The following is a 15,684-nucleotide window of genomic DNA, read 5'->3' on the forward strand; positions in this document are numbered from 1 at the left end:
TTCAGCATCTGAATCTTAAAGCTAGAAGTTATTTTGTCTTTATATATTTATATCTCTTTATTTTGATTACAGTAACAGAGAGGAATTTTTAAAATGTTTATATATAAAGAATGAACAATACTCAAGGCATTTACTTTCAGCTTTCCTTGAGGAGAAAACTTGGGACCTGCAACAGAGCCAGACATTTGCTGAGTAGCCCTTTGCAGAATTGCAGTATCCAAATTTTCCCCACTTCAGGTCAATAAACAAGAGACAAAGTCAGATCTAAACCAACAGTTTCAAGGTATCATTTAAACTGTGATGAAACACTACCTCTACCACAAATTGATTTTGCAAACTAAACTTTTACAGCTTTGAATGGAAACAATGTTAGTTGTCTTGTGTTTGACTGTGTTCTCCCATATGGATTTGTGTTTTACAAAGGTTCAGTGAGATGTTCATAAATAAAAGCACTTAGGCTTACCTGAATGTCCCTGATTTTATTATCCAGCAAATGAATGCAACAATTTTTTTCCCTAAGTGCATATTTGACTATATTTTTGTGTGTAAAATATTCTTGAGTCACAATTCCCATCTAACAAGATTGTGATGAGAGCATATTAGAAGATAAAATTTTGAACCCCATAAATACGCTATATGAAGGCCAGCCTCGGAGACGCTGCTGCATGCTCTGAAAAGCAGTACAGGCACCCTAGAAAGAAGATGTGTGTGAAGAAGAGCCAGTTATACAGAAATGAGGAAAACTACCTTCTTTTTTCTCTTTTCCTTTCTTTCTTTCTTTCTTTCTTTCTTTCTTTCTTTCTTTCTTTCTTTCTTTCTTTCTTTCTTTCTTTCTTTCTTTCTTTCTTTCTTTCTTTCTTTCTTTCTTTCTTTCTTTCTTTCTTTCTTTCTTTCTTTCTTTCAACAGAATTGAAGATTGGTTTTGTAAAGGTTGGGAATGGCCCTTCTAAGGGAGTAAAGAATAAACCAAGTACCAAATGCTGAAGTTTCAATTCCACCCATCAAAATTTGTTGATTTTTGAGCAAATTACTTAACAACTCTGCTTCAAGATTTCCTACCTAAAGAAGGGCTGAATATAACAGCTGATGCAATAATCCAATTTCATTTGGTTCCTTCCTAGAATAAAAGAAAGATCCCAAACAGAAGAGCTGACTTCCAACAAAACTGTTTGCCTTTTATTCATGTTTTTTAAAAATATCTGCCCTGACATTGTCTATATGCTAATTACTTCTGCTTCTTGCCCTCTACAAATTGTTTTAGTATAAATTTGTATTTTGTAATTGTTAGCCCTTTACACATCAGCCAACACATTCAACTAGAGACAAGGTAACAACTTTCAAATCGAGTAGGAAATTACAGCAGCACCAAGTTAGCTTAATGAGTTTTGGCTCAAGAGTTCGTCCTTCTCAAGCAGAACCTCAGGATTAAGCATTTGTGTTTGTACCTTGAGATTCACAATTACTGATTTAACAGTGTGACTCCAGACATCAAACACCATGACGCTCTGCTAGGTAACTGAGAAGGGTTCTGAGATGAAACAAGGTGGGTTTTAGGTTGCTGACATAATGTCATTCTAGTCTCCTTCAAACATCACAGGTGGAACTATATATTCTGTGGATTGGTTAAAAGCATAGCCTCACAAGGCCCCAGGTACTTTTCAAGACGAGCGTATAGTAGAAACATTTTCTTGCTTCAAAGCAAGTTCCAGTTGCGTTGCATACTGATCACTGAACTTCTACTTTGCTGAAGTATCTCCCGGTTCTGTAATATATGAGGTAAGCGCATTTTTTTGCAGTTCCTTAGTTGGAGATACCCAGGCCTTTTAGATAAATACATTCTTTGACCTTGAAAGTTTGCGTAAGGATCCCAGACTGGGCCACTTACCTGGGAAAGGAAGAATTTCCCCCATAAATACATTTTTTCAATGCCCAAGGTGATGGATTTAGGAGTCTTGTTTATCTAGCTTTCCCTAGTTCCTTTGACCTTTCGGTGAGGTGGTCTCATCGCTTCCTTTCATAGCTGCTCTATCCTCTCTTATCAACCACGTACGTTATGAGTAGGTGGGGTGGGGGGTGAGGACAGAAGGCAGCTGAACCCAAAGGTAGCAGGTTTTGGGCCATGATGTTGGGCAGAACAATTGGTCGTAAGCTCCCCGGTTTTAGGTCACAAAGAGGTTAATGAGAGCCGTTGCTTGTGGCAGCAGTGGGCTTCCAGACTCTCTTACACAGACGAACCTTTGTAGCCCGGCAGTGTTTTGCCCTGTGGGAAACAGAACTCAAGGTTAGCACCAAAACTTTCATGAATTCTGTTACTTAATTTTGGATGTTGTGCCTTCAAGCAAAAAGAGAATGGAAGTTAAAAATACGGAGATACATATGAACCACCACACGCGCTTCAGGAGAGACACGCTGTCTCCTACGGCTCTAGCTTAAGACAAGTTTGAAATACCTTTCATTAATACTCCGAGGTGTTACACAGTCTCGTATTTGGTTCTATCACCCATCCCCTTCATTTGTGTTTTTGCGGAAGCTCTTCCGATCCTGCCAACAAAAAACTGGTAACGTAGTGACAACGAACTAGGACGGGCCCCTCCCCAAGCAGGCTCACGGTCACGAGCCTGACGCGGCACTGCATGTCCCTCATACAGCAGCCTCTGCCGGACCCCTGCGGGCACTCCAGTGTTTCAGTTGCGAGAATGATACAATTCCAAAGTCATATCAAATACCGGAAAGCTCCAAACAGAAACGCCATACTTCACTATTAATAATTCACGTAAAATTCACAGCCTGAAAACATTAGTTTGCGTAACAGAACAGAACCGAGAGAATTCCCAACATTACGACCTCCACCCTAAGCTTGATCTTTCTCCAAACTTGAGTAGCAGTATATTTAAAAAACCAAAAGTATTGGCCAACTCATTTAATAAAGCAATTGGGTAAATTAAAGTGAAGTCACACATTCACAATTTTGCATTTGCTTACATTTGTCTACTGGTACCCCGGCCTTAGAAAGCATGTTATGTTACATAAAAAACCCTAATGCCAGCATCTTCTCCCTCAAAAATGTATCATTCTCTCTGTATTTGGGAATGTTTAAAGGCTTTAGTTTGTCCTGAAATTAAAATTTTTGAGGCAGACTTCCCAAGTGAAAAAAATTAGGAAAACCTGTAAATTCTGGTTTGGTGTTTTTTTTTGGTTTTCTTAAAATTATCAACTACATACGTGGTCAGTTACCCCTTGTTGCAGAGGTAGCAGCGAGCACTTGCTGTTGTTAACCTAGAGAAGAACCCCGTATTTTTTCTACAGAACCAGGCTGTTTATAGGACGCAGAAGGTAGAAACCCCCTCCCCACCTTATCGTGTTTAATGCAGTGAGAGATTAGTTTGCCTCCCACCTCCTCCCAAGTTGCTTTTCCAAGTAGACTTGTGCCTTAAACTGCACCCATTTTGCTCAGCTCAGTACATTAAAAGTAGACAGGGTAAAAAGCAGTTTTAACTTTTAATAAGATGAGAATCAGGGTTGAGAACAATTAATTACGAAGCCAGTATCCCGGCTGAAATTTTGGCCATCTCTGCAGTACAGTAAAATACTCTGAAGCCGTTTACCTACCCAGCAACTGAAGCACGTCCACTCACAGTATTTAAGCTGACCTGTCATGACCAGGATTAAAATAGGTTCGCACTTGGAATTTCTATCTTGTCAGTCACCAGAGAAATCTTTTCAGTGTAACAGCTTTCATCAGCAGAGGTTCAGAAATCCCTTTTGTAGCTTATTTTATTTACAAAGACACCAAAGTTTGCCATAGAAGTGCAAGACTTTTTCCCAGTGGATGACTTTTCAGAAATATCAAGCTGAGGAAGAAGGGTACAGTTTTGGTTTTGGACTGCAAGCAGATGTTTGCTTGTAAATATTTTTACTGTTATACAAACTCAACATGCGTTTTAGGGGTGAGGACCTGTTCCTGCTTGAGCTTTCCACTGACAGTAACCTACGGCCCTGATCCTGCTTCTTAAAGTTCGTAGACATTTCATCATCTACTTCCATGGAAAAGGTCTTATGAGCGCCACCATTGTTAGAAATACACAGAGCATATCAGATACAGTTGGGGAAAGAAGAGAACTTACTCTCTTCCAGAATAAGAATAAGGTACATAATTTTATAACTTACAACAACATTATCAGTCATAGGCATTTGTATAGCACCGATCGCCGACAGTGTTATCGCTAAGGCACTGGACTGGTACTCGGCTGTCACGGGGTCTGTCGCCGTATATGTGGCCAATTTCCTGCGTAATCATGTTGATAGCTTTTGTGTTTCCTGGTACATAAGTTTTGACATTGGAAAATAGGCTGTAATACAAAACATCCTACATCTTTTACAGGAATACTGTGCCACGACCAACAACAAGGTGCTCAGATTCTAAGGTGATGAACATTAATATTTCTGTCCAGAGATTTACTGGTAAAAGAAAATGATCCTGCAGGTATCAACTATGTGCAACAGACTGCACCACAATCAGCCTCGGTTCCTCTGCAGTTCATGACATACTCTTAAGTTAAATCCTATCCTCCATGCCACGATTCAAAACAGTTTTTAGATAAATGAAGCCCTCAGGGCTCCTGTCTGTGACAACTGATCCAGCACGCCTTCGTATGCTTTTGCATCAAAGTCTGCTCCTAACAACTTACAGAGCTCCAGTTTCAGCCTCTAAGAGAGCAGTTTTTGATGCTTTCAGAAGCAACTGAATCTTGTAGTGGATTTACCTCTCCATATTATTTTAAAAAAAGCCCTCCAGGAGGTATCGCTATTCTGTAGCATCACACTGGCTGCTGAGCATGTGTACTGATGTACAAATTACTAAAAGTTCTTGGGTTGAAATAAGTTACTGCAAATGCACAGTAGCTGATTTTGAAACCACAACATCTCTACAATTTATTATTATTTTTTACAAAATACCCAAAGTGATCAGACCATATTGTAGGTTACTGGCTTGCCAAAGGTTATGTTTTAAAATCAAAACCATTTCTGAGTTACAGAAGTGCCAAAAACAATCTTGAACCAGGTTTGTTTGTTGTTTTTGTTGTTTGCTTTAAACCAACCCCCATCCAACAAAACAGTTGTATAACTTAAAACAGAAACAAGAGTTTGTGTTGGAAACGGTTTAAAAACCAACCCACCAAATCATGCTTGAGCAGAAGCCTTGTATGGCAAAGATTTAGCTTAGGGCAATTTAGTGCCAAGATATAGACCCTCGATGGGTTTATAATGGAAATACTGACACAACCTCAACTATAGTGATGCAAATGTGCCCTAAAACACTGTATTTGCTTTTATTAATAAAAGTGGTAGTGTTTACATTTGCAGGTATCTTACACTTCAGCATCACGATGAATACTGAGTAGAATGAGTTAAGTTTTGGCTGCAAGGTCAGAAGTTTCCAAACAAATGAATGAGACAGAAGTGAAAGTCCTCAATCATGAAAACAAGAAGTTCAAATAAATAAATAAAACAAGACTAGGAAATACGGGTAAGCATTAGGTTGGAATGGTTCAATTAACTGCAAATTATGGCCACTAAATTAGAGACAGAAGAAAACACAGTTACTTATTAAATAGCAAGCATTAAAGCTTTATGGTTTTGTATTTAAAAAAAGAAAGCTGTTAAAAATAAGACTCGCATTTACCAGGCCACCAAACTGCATGGACTAATAAAGAGACTAACAAAGGCAATACTGAGACGTTAAGACACACACACACTCCATACTTGTGCAACTCAACCATATTCAAAACAATTGCCTTTTTCCTCACTTAAGAAAAAAAAAAAGCATCCCCTAAACATTTCTGTTCATATAAAGCTTTAGGTTTCTTAAACTGCTGCTGTCTTACATAGCTCATTGTTGTTATGTCTCCTTCTCGTTATCAGAGGAAGAAGCTTATTTTTTGAAATTATTTTGCATGGAGGTGCTTTGTTTCTCTCAGATGAGAGATTACATTCCTCACAGCACCACAGGTTTTCCCCATTTATACATTTGGCGTTTACACCAACTCCTCCTAGGCTTAAAAAGATAAGGGTTGGCCCTAAATTGAAGATTTTGGCTCCTGCAACTAAAATTAAGGCTCACAATGAATCTCCTTTCCACTACGCGTGTCCCATTTTTACCTAGTGGAAACGCCAGCCCTTGACCTACAGGCACTGGATACATTCTTATATCGTAGGGGGCTATTTTCGGTCATGTTCTCCTACAGTTCTACAAAGCTCAGGTGGCAACTTTCTAAACCTGTGAACAGGAAAGATCATTTTTAAAAGACGAGTAGTAACCGCAGCCCAAACTTTTAGATGATTTAGTGTCTTCTGGAAGATCACTAGTAATTTTGATTTAAGAGAGACGGGACAGTAACTCCATTGAGTCCCTGCTTTTCACGTGGAAGCGGACGAGGTGATTAGTTTTCATTTAGAAGTTTAGCCACAAAAGCAATGAAAACTCACGATTCTGAACAGTTGCAGTTCTTAGTATTAAAAAGGCATCTGATACCTGAAGCAAATCTAGCTGCACAGACATCACTGACCACACCCTGATTTTAATTTAAACTGGACCTCTTCCCAAAACAGAAAGTTAACGCGGTCTCTTGGGTGGAGGGAAGCTAGTGTGAAAGGCAGAGAGGCAAGTATTTTGGTGTTTGTTTTTCATTTTCTCTCTTTTGTTTTCTGCTTAAAGTCACTGAAGTAAGATCCAGATCAGTTTAGGGGTGTAAATGAAGGGGGAACAGGGGTGTTTGAGTAATATAGGCTAACACTGTTCTAGATGTGTTATTACAGCTGTAATTTCTGACTCTGTACAAATTGTACACGTAGGTTTAGACACATGAAAAAGTAACACACTCACAGAGACATAAAACACCTAGGTATAAAATATAAAGCAGTGTAGTAGTTACTAAAATTACATGCTCTCTTATTGCTACAGTGATTTTTGCTCTTTTTCTTTTTACTGTACCACATGTTGTTCTAAGCATATAATTTGCATAAATTATTCAAGTTTAAGAAAAATCCACACATCTTCACTTTAAGCTACTTATAGTTAATATAAAACAAAAAAAGGTTCTAAAGTATCTCTTTATTAAAAGAGAAATAAAAATGTCATTTGAAACTGGAATTCAGTGGCCAAATCCACGGGCAGTGCACACCGTGTCGCTCTGGTAGCAGTACGCCCACGCGGCGGCGGCGGAGGTTGGCGGGGTGTTTGGCCCAGCCTAGCGATGGTCACCAGACCTGCATGATGCCCTACGTGTCTGTTATTGTTCTGGTTTTGTCTTTAGCAAAAAGGACTATGAATGACCAAAGACTAACATTGATAATTTGTAGCAAAATTTGGTTTATGTAGAAACAAGCCATGTTTTGCATTTGGATAGAGATTTAAATGAATTAAAGCTAAAAATTAAAAAGCATGATGCTGCAACATCTGGTCACTTGTTGAAGACCTCACTTTTAAAGTGGTTAAGTTTGCACAATTTGTACTTTTTTCTTTTTTTTTTTCCTTTTTTCTTTTTTTTTTTACTAAACAGTATTTTTCCTTCTTTTATAAACCAGAAAAACTAAACTACAGATAAATTTTCCCTACCTTGAGCTAATGCTGCAGATAGGGTTGACAAAGCTGTACAGCGCAATCAAACATACTTACATCTTAGCTCATTGTACAGGTACAGCCATAATCAAGGCACAAAGATCTTCTACAAGTTATTTCTTTTTCAATAAAGTTGTACAAAATAATACATTTTACAGTCTGTACAAGAATAATAATCCAGCAGTAAAATAAAAAATGAGGGGAGGGAAGAAGAAAAAGAAGGGGAGGACTGTGAGGACTACAGTCCAGATAATGATTTTTATAGCAGACGGGATCATCAGTGGACAAACTGAAAACAGTGTGTGGTTAACTCTTTCTGCAATCACAGGCCATACGCAGTTCAATTCGTAAATGTCCATGGTTGTCTTTAGACCACCAAGACTGGTTTTAAAAATACCCTTCTGAAAGGTAGCAGTTGGTTTTTGCACTGTCTAGGTCTGTTGTAGAATTGTCAGTATTTCCGTTCAAAGCCACATTACAGTCAGAGAACCAAACTCAAGTGTCTGTCTTCAAACTTGGTCTGTGACTTGGCACCTTCTTTAGTCTGATGCAGTGAATGATACAAAGTGGAGATCACGGGTTATATGATTATGCCCACAACAGTGCTAAATTACCTAAAGTTTTCTCTCCCCAATTTTTGTTTTATGTTTTAATTTTTTTAATCCCAATTCTTTCAGGTGCTCCACATTCAGGGCTTTTAATTAATTAGTTTTTATTTCTTTTTTTTTTTTTTTTCTTTTTTGTTAATAACAGTGTTAGGGAATCCTCATGGGAATGGCCTTTTAAGTGTTAGGGGCCATCTCAAACTGTCCGAGGGGTACAGAAGCAAGCTTAGAAGTGCTGCTATTGTCCAGCAAGGAGAAAAACTTGAGGGGTGCAAATCAATGGGAGATTCAAACAGTTCTCTTCCACCCTATGTGGGCAAGGGTGTTTTTTTCTCTTTTTTTTAATAAGGAATAAGGAGTCCAAAACACAGAAAAAAGTGCTCTCCATCACAACAACTCGTATTGGCGAAGGTGCATGCGCTGAATAATGTCCCGACAGTCATTGAAAACCCTCCGGATGTTCTCTGTATCCACTGCACATGTGAAGTGAGGATAGCAATAGTGCCTTCCATCTCCACTTGCTGTGCTGATTCTCTGTTAAAAGTAAGAGAGAGATACTGGGTTAAAATTAAACTGGCTGGGAAAAAAAACCCATGTTCTCAAAACCCAGATGAACGAAGGTCAAGATAGAGATGCGGGAGCTGTGTTTTCGCAGGGTGTAACTAAGCGGCAAAATGCCCACAAGTTTTTGCTCTCTCACCTAAGCCAGAAAATCTAAAATTATCAGAATTATATGGTGAGGCCACGGCATACTGGGGAATTTCAGACTCGAATGAGAACTCAGAAAGCGCTATTATTTATATGCGGCTTTGGTGAATTTAGCCACACAACTCCTAGGCAATTTGCCCATGAAGAAGGTGGGATTTTGCCTCCATGTACAAGGCTTTTATCGCTGCTTTACACTTACAGAAAGCCTCCCTCAAAATTTTATTTTGCTCCATTTTAAAATGAATCCACAGTTTGATTGCCATGCTCTCCATTACAAGTAATTGTAATAATATTTTAAAAACAAAAACCTGTGCCTATTATAGCTTCAGCTGAACAGTAATGGGAAAGATAATATGAAAAGAACATTAATATTTTACAGATGATGCATCTTTTGACTAGTCTTTATCTTTAGAAATTGTGCATGGAATAAAAATCTGGCCCCCTTAATAACAGCAGGACTTCACTCATCATTCTGTTTGACATTTCTTAATTCTCTCCAATTCTTTTGCTGTTTAATTATGTACTGTGTCAACAAACAAATATCTGAAGAGCAGCTAATGGCGGTAAAGCTCTTAAAGGTAACAGTGTTTATGCAGTGTGGATGCTAAATATAAACACAAAAAGTGACACTGTTTTGCAACAGTAGAAGGTGCGCAAGAGCTTATATTTGAGAAGAATCACGTAATAAACACTGAAAGAAAGGAAATACTTACAAGAAACTCGTCTCTAATAAAATACTTGGCCCTTGTAACTCTGGGATCCTCACCAGGCTCTGGTGTTGCTGATTAATAACAAAATAAGTATCTCATTAAAACAGATGTTTTTTGGTGATACGCCTGAAAATTGTAACTTATTCTGTTTTCCGCTCACATGATAGAAACATACTTTGCAAAACTGACTCTGAGATAAGACAAACCATAAGATACTATTTAAACCAGCAAGATTTCAGGAGAATACAGGAATATTACAGTGGCCATAGCGCCAGGCATTTGGCAGGTTAGAGAAATGACCACAGATATGACTGGGGGGAGAGTCCAGAGGATGTATTTGTGACAGGCTGTACTGTGGTCTACACCAGCAAAGTAATAGGATTTTAGCATGATGAAATGTATATAAAGTATTATATATTAAATATATAAAAGACAGGATTCTCTCATTATTAATACCTAAAACTTCATGTTACAGTTTGGCTGAAATACAATGAAGATTACACCTACTTCAGAGTTTGAGTCTCAGCTGAAATTACCAAAAACATTACAAATGTGATTAACAAGGCGGTGACAAATTGCTAATAAAACTTAAAAATCTTACCATCATCTGGTGTAGTGTAGCGAGCAAATTCTGGAAAGTAGTCTTCAATTTTAGATTTCCCTGCCAAAACTTTCTCTGCTAGCAAATCTTGTTTATTCAGGAAAAGAATTACTGAAATGGTCCGTAGCCACCTGTAGAAAAATTGGAACCAAACACACTGAGAAGGCACAGCTACCATCCTACGGCAAAGAGAAATTTAATCTAGCTCTGGAGGCAACACTCATATGACACATTATAGTTCTTCTGAAAGGTTCCTTTTATACCTGAATCCAAAGGTGCAGTTCCAGGCATACACACCCCGAGTTCGGCTTGGGTGCTTCTAACGTGGGCAACAAAAGCTGCCCACTTCCTCCTGCTAATCTAAATACTTCAAGCAGGTGAGCATATCAATTTTTTAGTGTGCTACTCTATCACTGCTCTAATTACTGCAGCCTCAATATGGCAACTACCAATTTGTAACTCTCCAGAGTTTTCTTCAATTAGATGAGTGTATTAGACATTAACGCCTAAGAGGTAGGCAGTTGTGATCAAAGACTAGCTTGGACTGTGTGGTGAGAAGCACGTAACACAGGCCGGGCTGCTGTCGTGGGTTAACCCTGGTGGGCAGCGAAGCTCCACACAGCCGCTCACTCACTTCCCCCTCAGTGGGATGGTGGAAGAGGAAAGGAAGAATAAAAGCAAGCAAATTTGGGGGACAACATAAAAAAAAAAAAGTAATAATTGTTTACTAAGTTAAGGATAAGTGGAAGAGAGAAGAAAGGAAAACAAACCAAGTGATGCAAAGGCAATCACTTACCACCTCCCGAGGGTAGACCAATACCCAGCAAGATAGCTAACCCTCCTAATGCTCCTCTCCTCCCTTTCATTGCTGAGCGTGACATTGTATGGTATGGAACACCTCTTTGGTTAGTTAGGGTCACCTGCCCGCTTGTGTCCCCTCCCAACCCACTGTGCACCCCCAGTCTATTCACTGGTCGGGGGCAGAGCAAGAAATAGAGATGGCCTTGATGCTCTGCAAACACTGCTCAGCATCAGCTACAACGCTAGCGTGTCATCAGTACTGTTTGGGTCAAAATCTAAACCACAGCACCATATGCACTGCGATGAAGAAAACCAACTCTATCCTAGCCAGGCCCAGTACTCAAGTCTTGGCTATAGTATAAGATTACTAATTTATGTGATACGAACAAGGAAACTTCAATTCACAGACCTGTTGTTCCAGATACTCTTGAAGAGGTTTAGTGCTTCTTGAAGCCGATTGGTCTGATTGTCCTCTCGTATAACCATGTTGTAGCTACTGCTCGCCACCACAAATATGATAGCAGTCACATCTAAATCAATAAACACCCAACAGTTAATACCAAACTGCAGAAGAAATACCCAGGAATCCCAAAGTTCAGTAAAAAGCTGCCAGACTTCCAGCTTCATGAAGAGAACAGGCTGGAATGCTGTTGCTTTCTCAGTACCAGAAGTAAAAAAACACTCTCATAGCTGGCGAATAATGCACAAACTCCCCACCAAAAATCCCTAATTAAACGAACAGAGGGAAGCCGAAGAAAATGGACAAGCTTTGTTAGGTTATCAGACTTGAATTCCTTTCCACCTACATTCTCCCTAAAGATATTCTATGCAGTTACAGAGGTTTACATGTCAAGAAAAATTCCTTCCCGTATGACTGTTCAGTTAATTCCTTATCAAGCTACATGGAAGAGAAGATGGCTTTTGCACACTGGGAAAATTGAGATTGGGCATTAAAATTTTGCCGAGAACTATTTCATAAAACAAATTCTAATCATACCATTAAAACACTGGATCCATTTTCGGCGTTCGTCTCGTTGCCCTCCAACATCAAACATACTACGAAAAAAACATAAATCAAGTTAGAATACATTCTGTGTTTGGTGTCCCCCCCAAAATGCAAACAAAAAACGTAAGGAATTTTAGGACTTCCATGTCGTAGAGGCTAAAAGGAATTGAGGACTCTGAAAACCTGAACAGGTAACAGTCCACCAACATGTGCACCCAGAGCTTTCATCACAAAATAGAATTGTGTTTACTTCCACTAACACCTACACTTGAAGGTAGGAAATTCTGGTGCACATACATTGCAGATTAATTTTCACCCTTACGAGCTAAGGCGTCAAAAAAAGGCCCTACCAACAAGTCATTTGCTGAAACAAGCGTCACAGATCTAAAGTCAGCAAGACCAGACTAAAGCTCAGCAGTTTTTGTTCAGGCCAAGCAATCTTTCCAACCTGGGACAGCAAACAGAATATGCATTTTCTGTTACTTAGATATGTACAAAGTTTTTTTAGTCAACTATTTCACTATATAAACTAGCAATGAATCAAATACTCAGGAAAGGCACTAGTATAAATAGATTTAAAACATTTTGTTCTTTGCAATTTAAAATAAAAGCAGAAAATTGCACACTAATTTGGATTTCATTTTAAAGCCAGACTACTAAATTAAAAAATGCTTTCTATCCAAAAATCAACTTGAGAAGTACAGTGGTCTCAATGACTATATGGTAGACTGGCCTCTGATTTACCCTGGTATTTGTCTGCACTGTACTTAAAATAAAGAAAAAAAAGAAAAAGATACTTACTGAAAATTTACTTTATCCACCTGAAACTTGGTTTCAAAAATTCCTGATGTCAAAACTCTGCATCTTAGAAGATCCTAGGGCACAAAGGAAAAGTCATTGATTCAACAGAGATACTTCATAATTCTTCATATTATCCAGCAACAGAAACAAGAACCTTTTACCGAGTGCTGACAGTGTGCGCTTACTGCAAAACCAGGGAACGGAGCATTACGAAGCTGCTTTTAAGGCTTTGATCTTGAACACGCGTGCACACATATGGGTGTGCTCAACTTTTAAAGTACGTGTATTTTCACAGGCAGGTTGTAAGTGCCAAGCCTGGAATAGGAGGAAACATTTACAGGCCACTTAAAGCAAATACAAGTGTTCAGGACAGTGCAGACCCATCCCTAAAGATTAGATGATGCATTCACAGATTTCAGTGGGATTGTGGCACAAAACAGGATCTTTAAACTACCACCAAATAATTCCCAACCCCAGAAGACAGATCTCTCCCCCAGCTGGTCAGTGATTGGTGATTAAAAGAAGTGTCTGGGTCTTGGAATTTTCCATTTTTTTCCTTCGAAGAACCAGGAGCTCAACCACTTAAATCTTTAAAAGAATTGGGCTTTACAAAGATAAAATTTGAAATTTCCTGTAGAGACAAAATCGATGATAAGAAGTTGCGAGCTACAAACAACTGAGATTGTTATAAGTGCGACAAAATCCTATTAAAACCAAAGTGTATTGGCTTTTATTTACAGTGTATCGCAAAGCAGTGACAGCCATACACAGTGCCTCGCGGGTACCTGATCTAGAAGAACCTGATTTGCATAGGCTGCAGACCCAGTACACGGTCCAAATACAACTAACTACAAAACACCACTCTGAGTTCAACTAAAGGTTTTTTAAGTTAGGACTTGAAGTTTTGGTGTTCTCTGCAATGGGTCTAAATAGCAGATAAATTGTAACACAGCAGACAAGTTCATGTAAGCGGAACAGACTGTAAAAAGAAATTATATGCACAATAAAAGCTCTGTTCTTACTACACAGGTATCAAACTGGTTAGTCCAAGTCAAAACCACATAAAATCCAAAGGTTAGACAACACTGTTAAATCATTAAACAAAATGGCTACATTTTAACATCAGTTTTCTGACAGTAAATTATTGTTGTCTGGCTATTTTAATACTCATATACAAATACGCATATATGGAAACGTTGTCCTAACTTGTGTTTCAAACACTGAAAATTCAAACACCCCAATAAACAGAAGGGAATTTGGAAAACTGGACTCTGGAGCACTGCATCTCTAGAAATCACAACTATGATGGAAAAAAAAAAAAAGAAACAAACAAACAAAAACCCACAAAAAAACCTCACCCACTTTTTTCCCCCTCCACCAAAAACAAAAAAAAAGAAGAAAGGATTTGATTCTTACACTCTGGAGTTCTTTCAGGAGAAACACGTAACATCCCAGAGGAGAATCCAAATGGGCCTGCTTTACAGTATACTTGTGGGGAGTTTCAATGCAGCCGGTGGTCCCAAACAAGCACCCTAAGCACTTGTGCTTACTGTTACTTATGAAAGAATGTAATTACTTTACTCAAGTAACTACTTAAATACTCACCTTACTCAAGTAACTACTCTAAGTAAATTAGTACTATATACTAAGTACAAGTAAATACAAGCTAAACTCTTGACACCCTTAGCCTCCAATATAAAACTACTTGATTTAAAGCTTCATATCTGAAGATTTGTTGCTCTAAATTTCAAACAGAATAAACCTCGTTTAATAGTTTCTTTCTTGAAAATACAATTACTTCAGTGATGACAAAGCCTCATTTATAAAAAAACTTATATTTTTAAAATGATGAAGGATAAATTTATCCTTGAAGAACTTTAAAGGATACAGACTGCTCTCATTAATACTGTCTGTGAAAGTTTTGAGGCATTGATATGTTTTTTGTTTATTTATCCAATGAAAGTACACTAGATGCTTAATGCATTATTTATGGGCAGAAAGTAAGGAATATATTGTGATTTTTAGGTTAGGTTCTAAGAAGATCCTCAGATTATCTGTAACAAATGAAAACTACAGTTCCTACTCTGATTAAAAAAATATCTTCTAAATAAGGCTAATTTACCAAATCTGACTGACAGTGGGAGCCAGCGGGGCTGAGAAGATACCAACCAACTTTGCATCAAAGAAAGTGCACGACAGTTATTCAGCAAAGAGGGCAAATCATTACAAATTGCTCATTCAAGTGGGTATTTGTGCTTTAGTGTCACAGAAGCACGATGTAAGTCTGGAATGTAGGCAAATTTTCATTTCGCAGTACATTTACATGTATAAGCATAATCTCGATCCAAATGACAAAGTCATTTTTACTGGAATACTCAGTATGTACAGGACCCGGTGACACCCGTACTAGCGCCGCCAACGGCAGTTAGACAATTAATGAGATAGTTATCCTCAAAGACGGAGGAGGGGGCAGATAAATTGTGTAATTTCTTAATGAAATTGCCCTTACCTGGTCAGACGGTGTATATTCATTTTGTTTGACTATGTCAATCTTGTCTAGGAAACTGGGGAGAGGAAAGAAAAAGATTAACTTTTCATTCTCAAATTAGACAAACAAACTAGCTGATGCTTTAGTAACTGATAGGTTCCCAGATAAGTTTTGCTATATTTTAATGCACTCAGATTCAGAGAGTGCTAAATACACTTAAATCGTTCAAGGTACGTGCGCTAGTACTTAAAACATGCATTTCCTCGCACCACCCAGCAGAGGGCCAAATCCACAGTTTTATTAACCGGGTCTGGTAATCTCATTGCACCCCCCTCCCACTCTGCTC

The 15,684-nt window shown here is 38.5% G+C and overlaps 1 protein-coding gene across 5 annotated transcripts in view; it reads right to left on the reverse strand.

The window, feature by feature from the left end:
- Window positions 1-8,327: 8,327 nt before the first annotated feature.
- The window catches only part of GNAS (GNAS complex locus), a 157,228-nt gene continuing 149,871 nt past the window's right edge, over window positions 8,328-15,684 (reverse strand). For all 5 annotated transcript variants that reach the window (XM_075108768.1, XM_075108764.1, XM_075108767.1 and 2 more), the window contains exons 6-12: window positions 15,360-15,414; window positions 12,851-12,924; window positions 12,041-12,099; window positions 11,453-11,573; window positions 10,243-10,373; window positions 9,645-9,712; window positions 8,328-8,757 (exon numbers count right to left, since the gene is read on the reverse strand). In XM_075108768.1, coding sequence (XP_074964869.1) covers window positions 8,611-8,757; window positions 9,645-9,712; window positions 10,243-10,373; window positions 11,453-11,573; window positions 12,041-12,099; window positions 12,851-12,924; window positions 15,360-15,414 — 655 coding nt within the window. In that variant the 3' untranslated portion in view covers window positions 8,328-8,610. The remainder of the gene's footprint in view (window positions 8,758-9,644; window positions 9,713-10,242; window positions 10,374-11,452; window positions 11,574-12,040; window positions 12,100-12,850; window positions 12,925-15,359; window positions 15,415-15,684) is intronic.

Source organism: Phalacrocorax aristotelis, chromosome 13 (assembly GCF_949628215.1).
Source record: "Phalacrocorax aristotelis chromosome 13, bGulAri2.1, whole genome shotgun sequence".
NCBI classification, from domain to species: domain Eukaryota; kingdom Metazoa; phylum Chordata; class Aves; order Suliformes; family Phalacrocoracidae; genus Phalacrocorax; species Phalacrocorax aristotelis.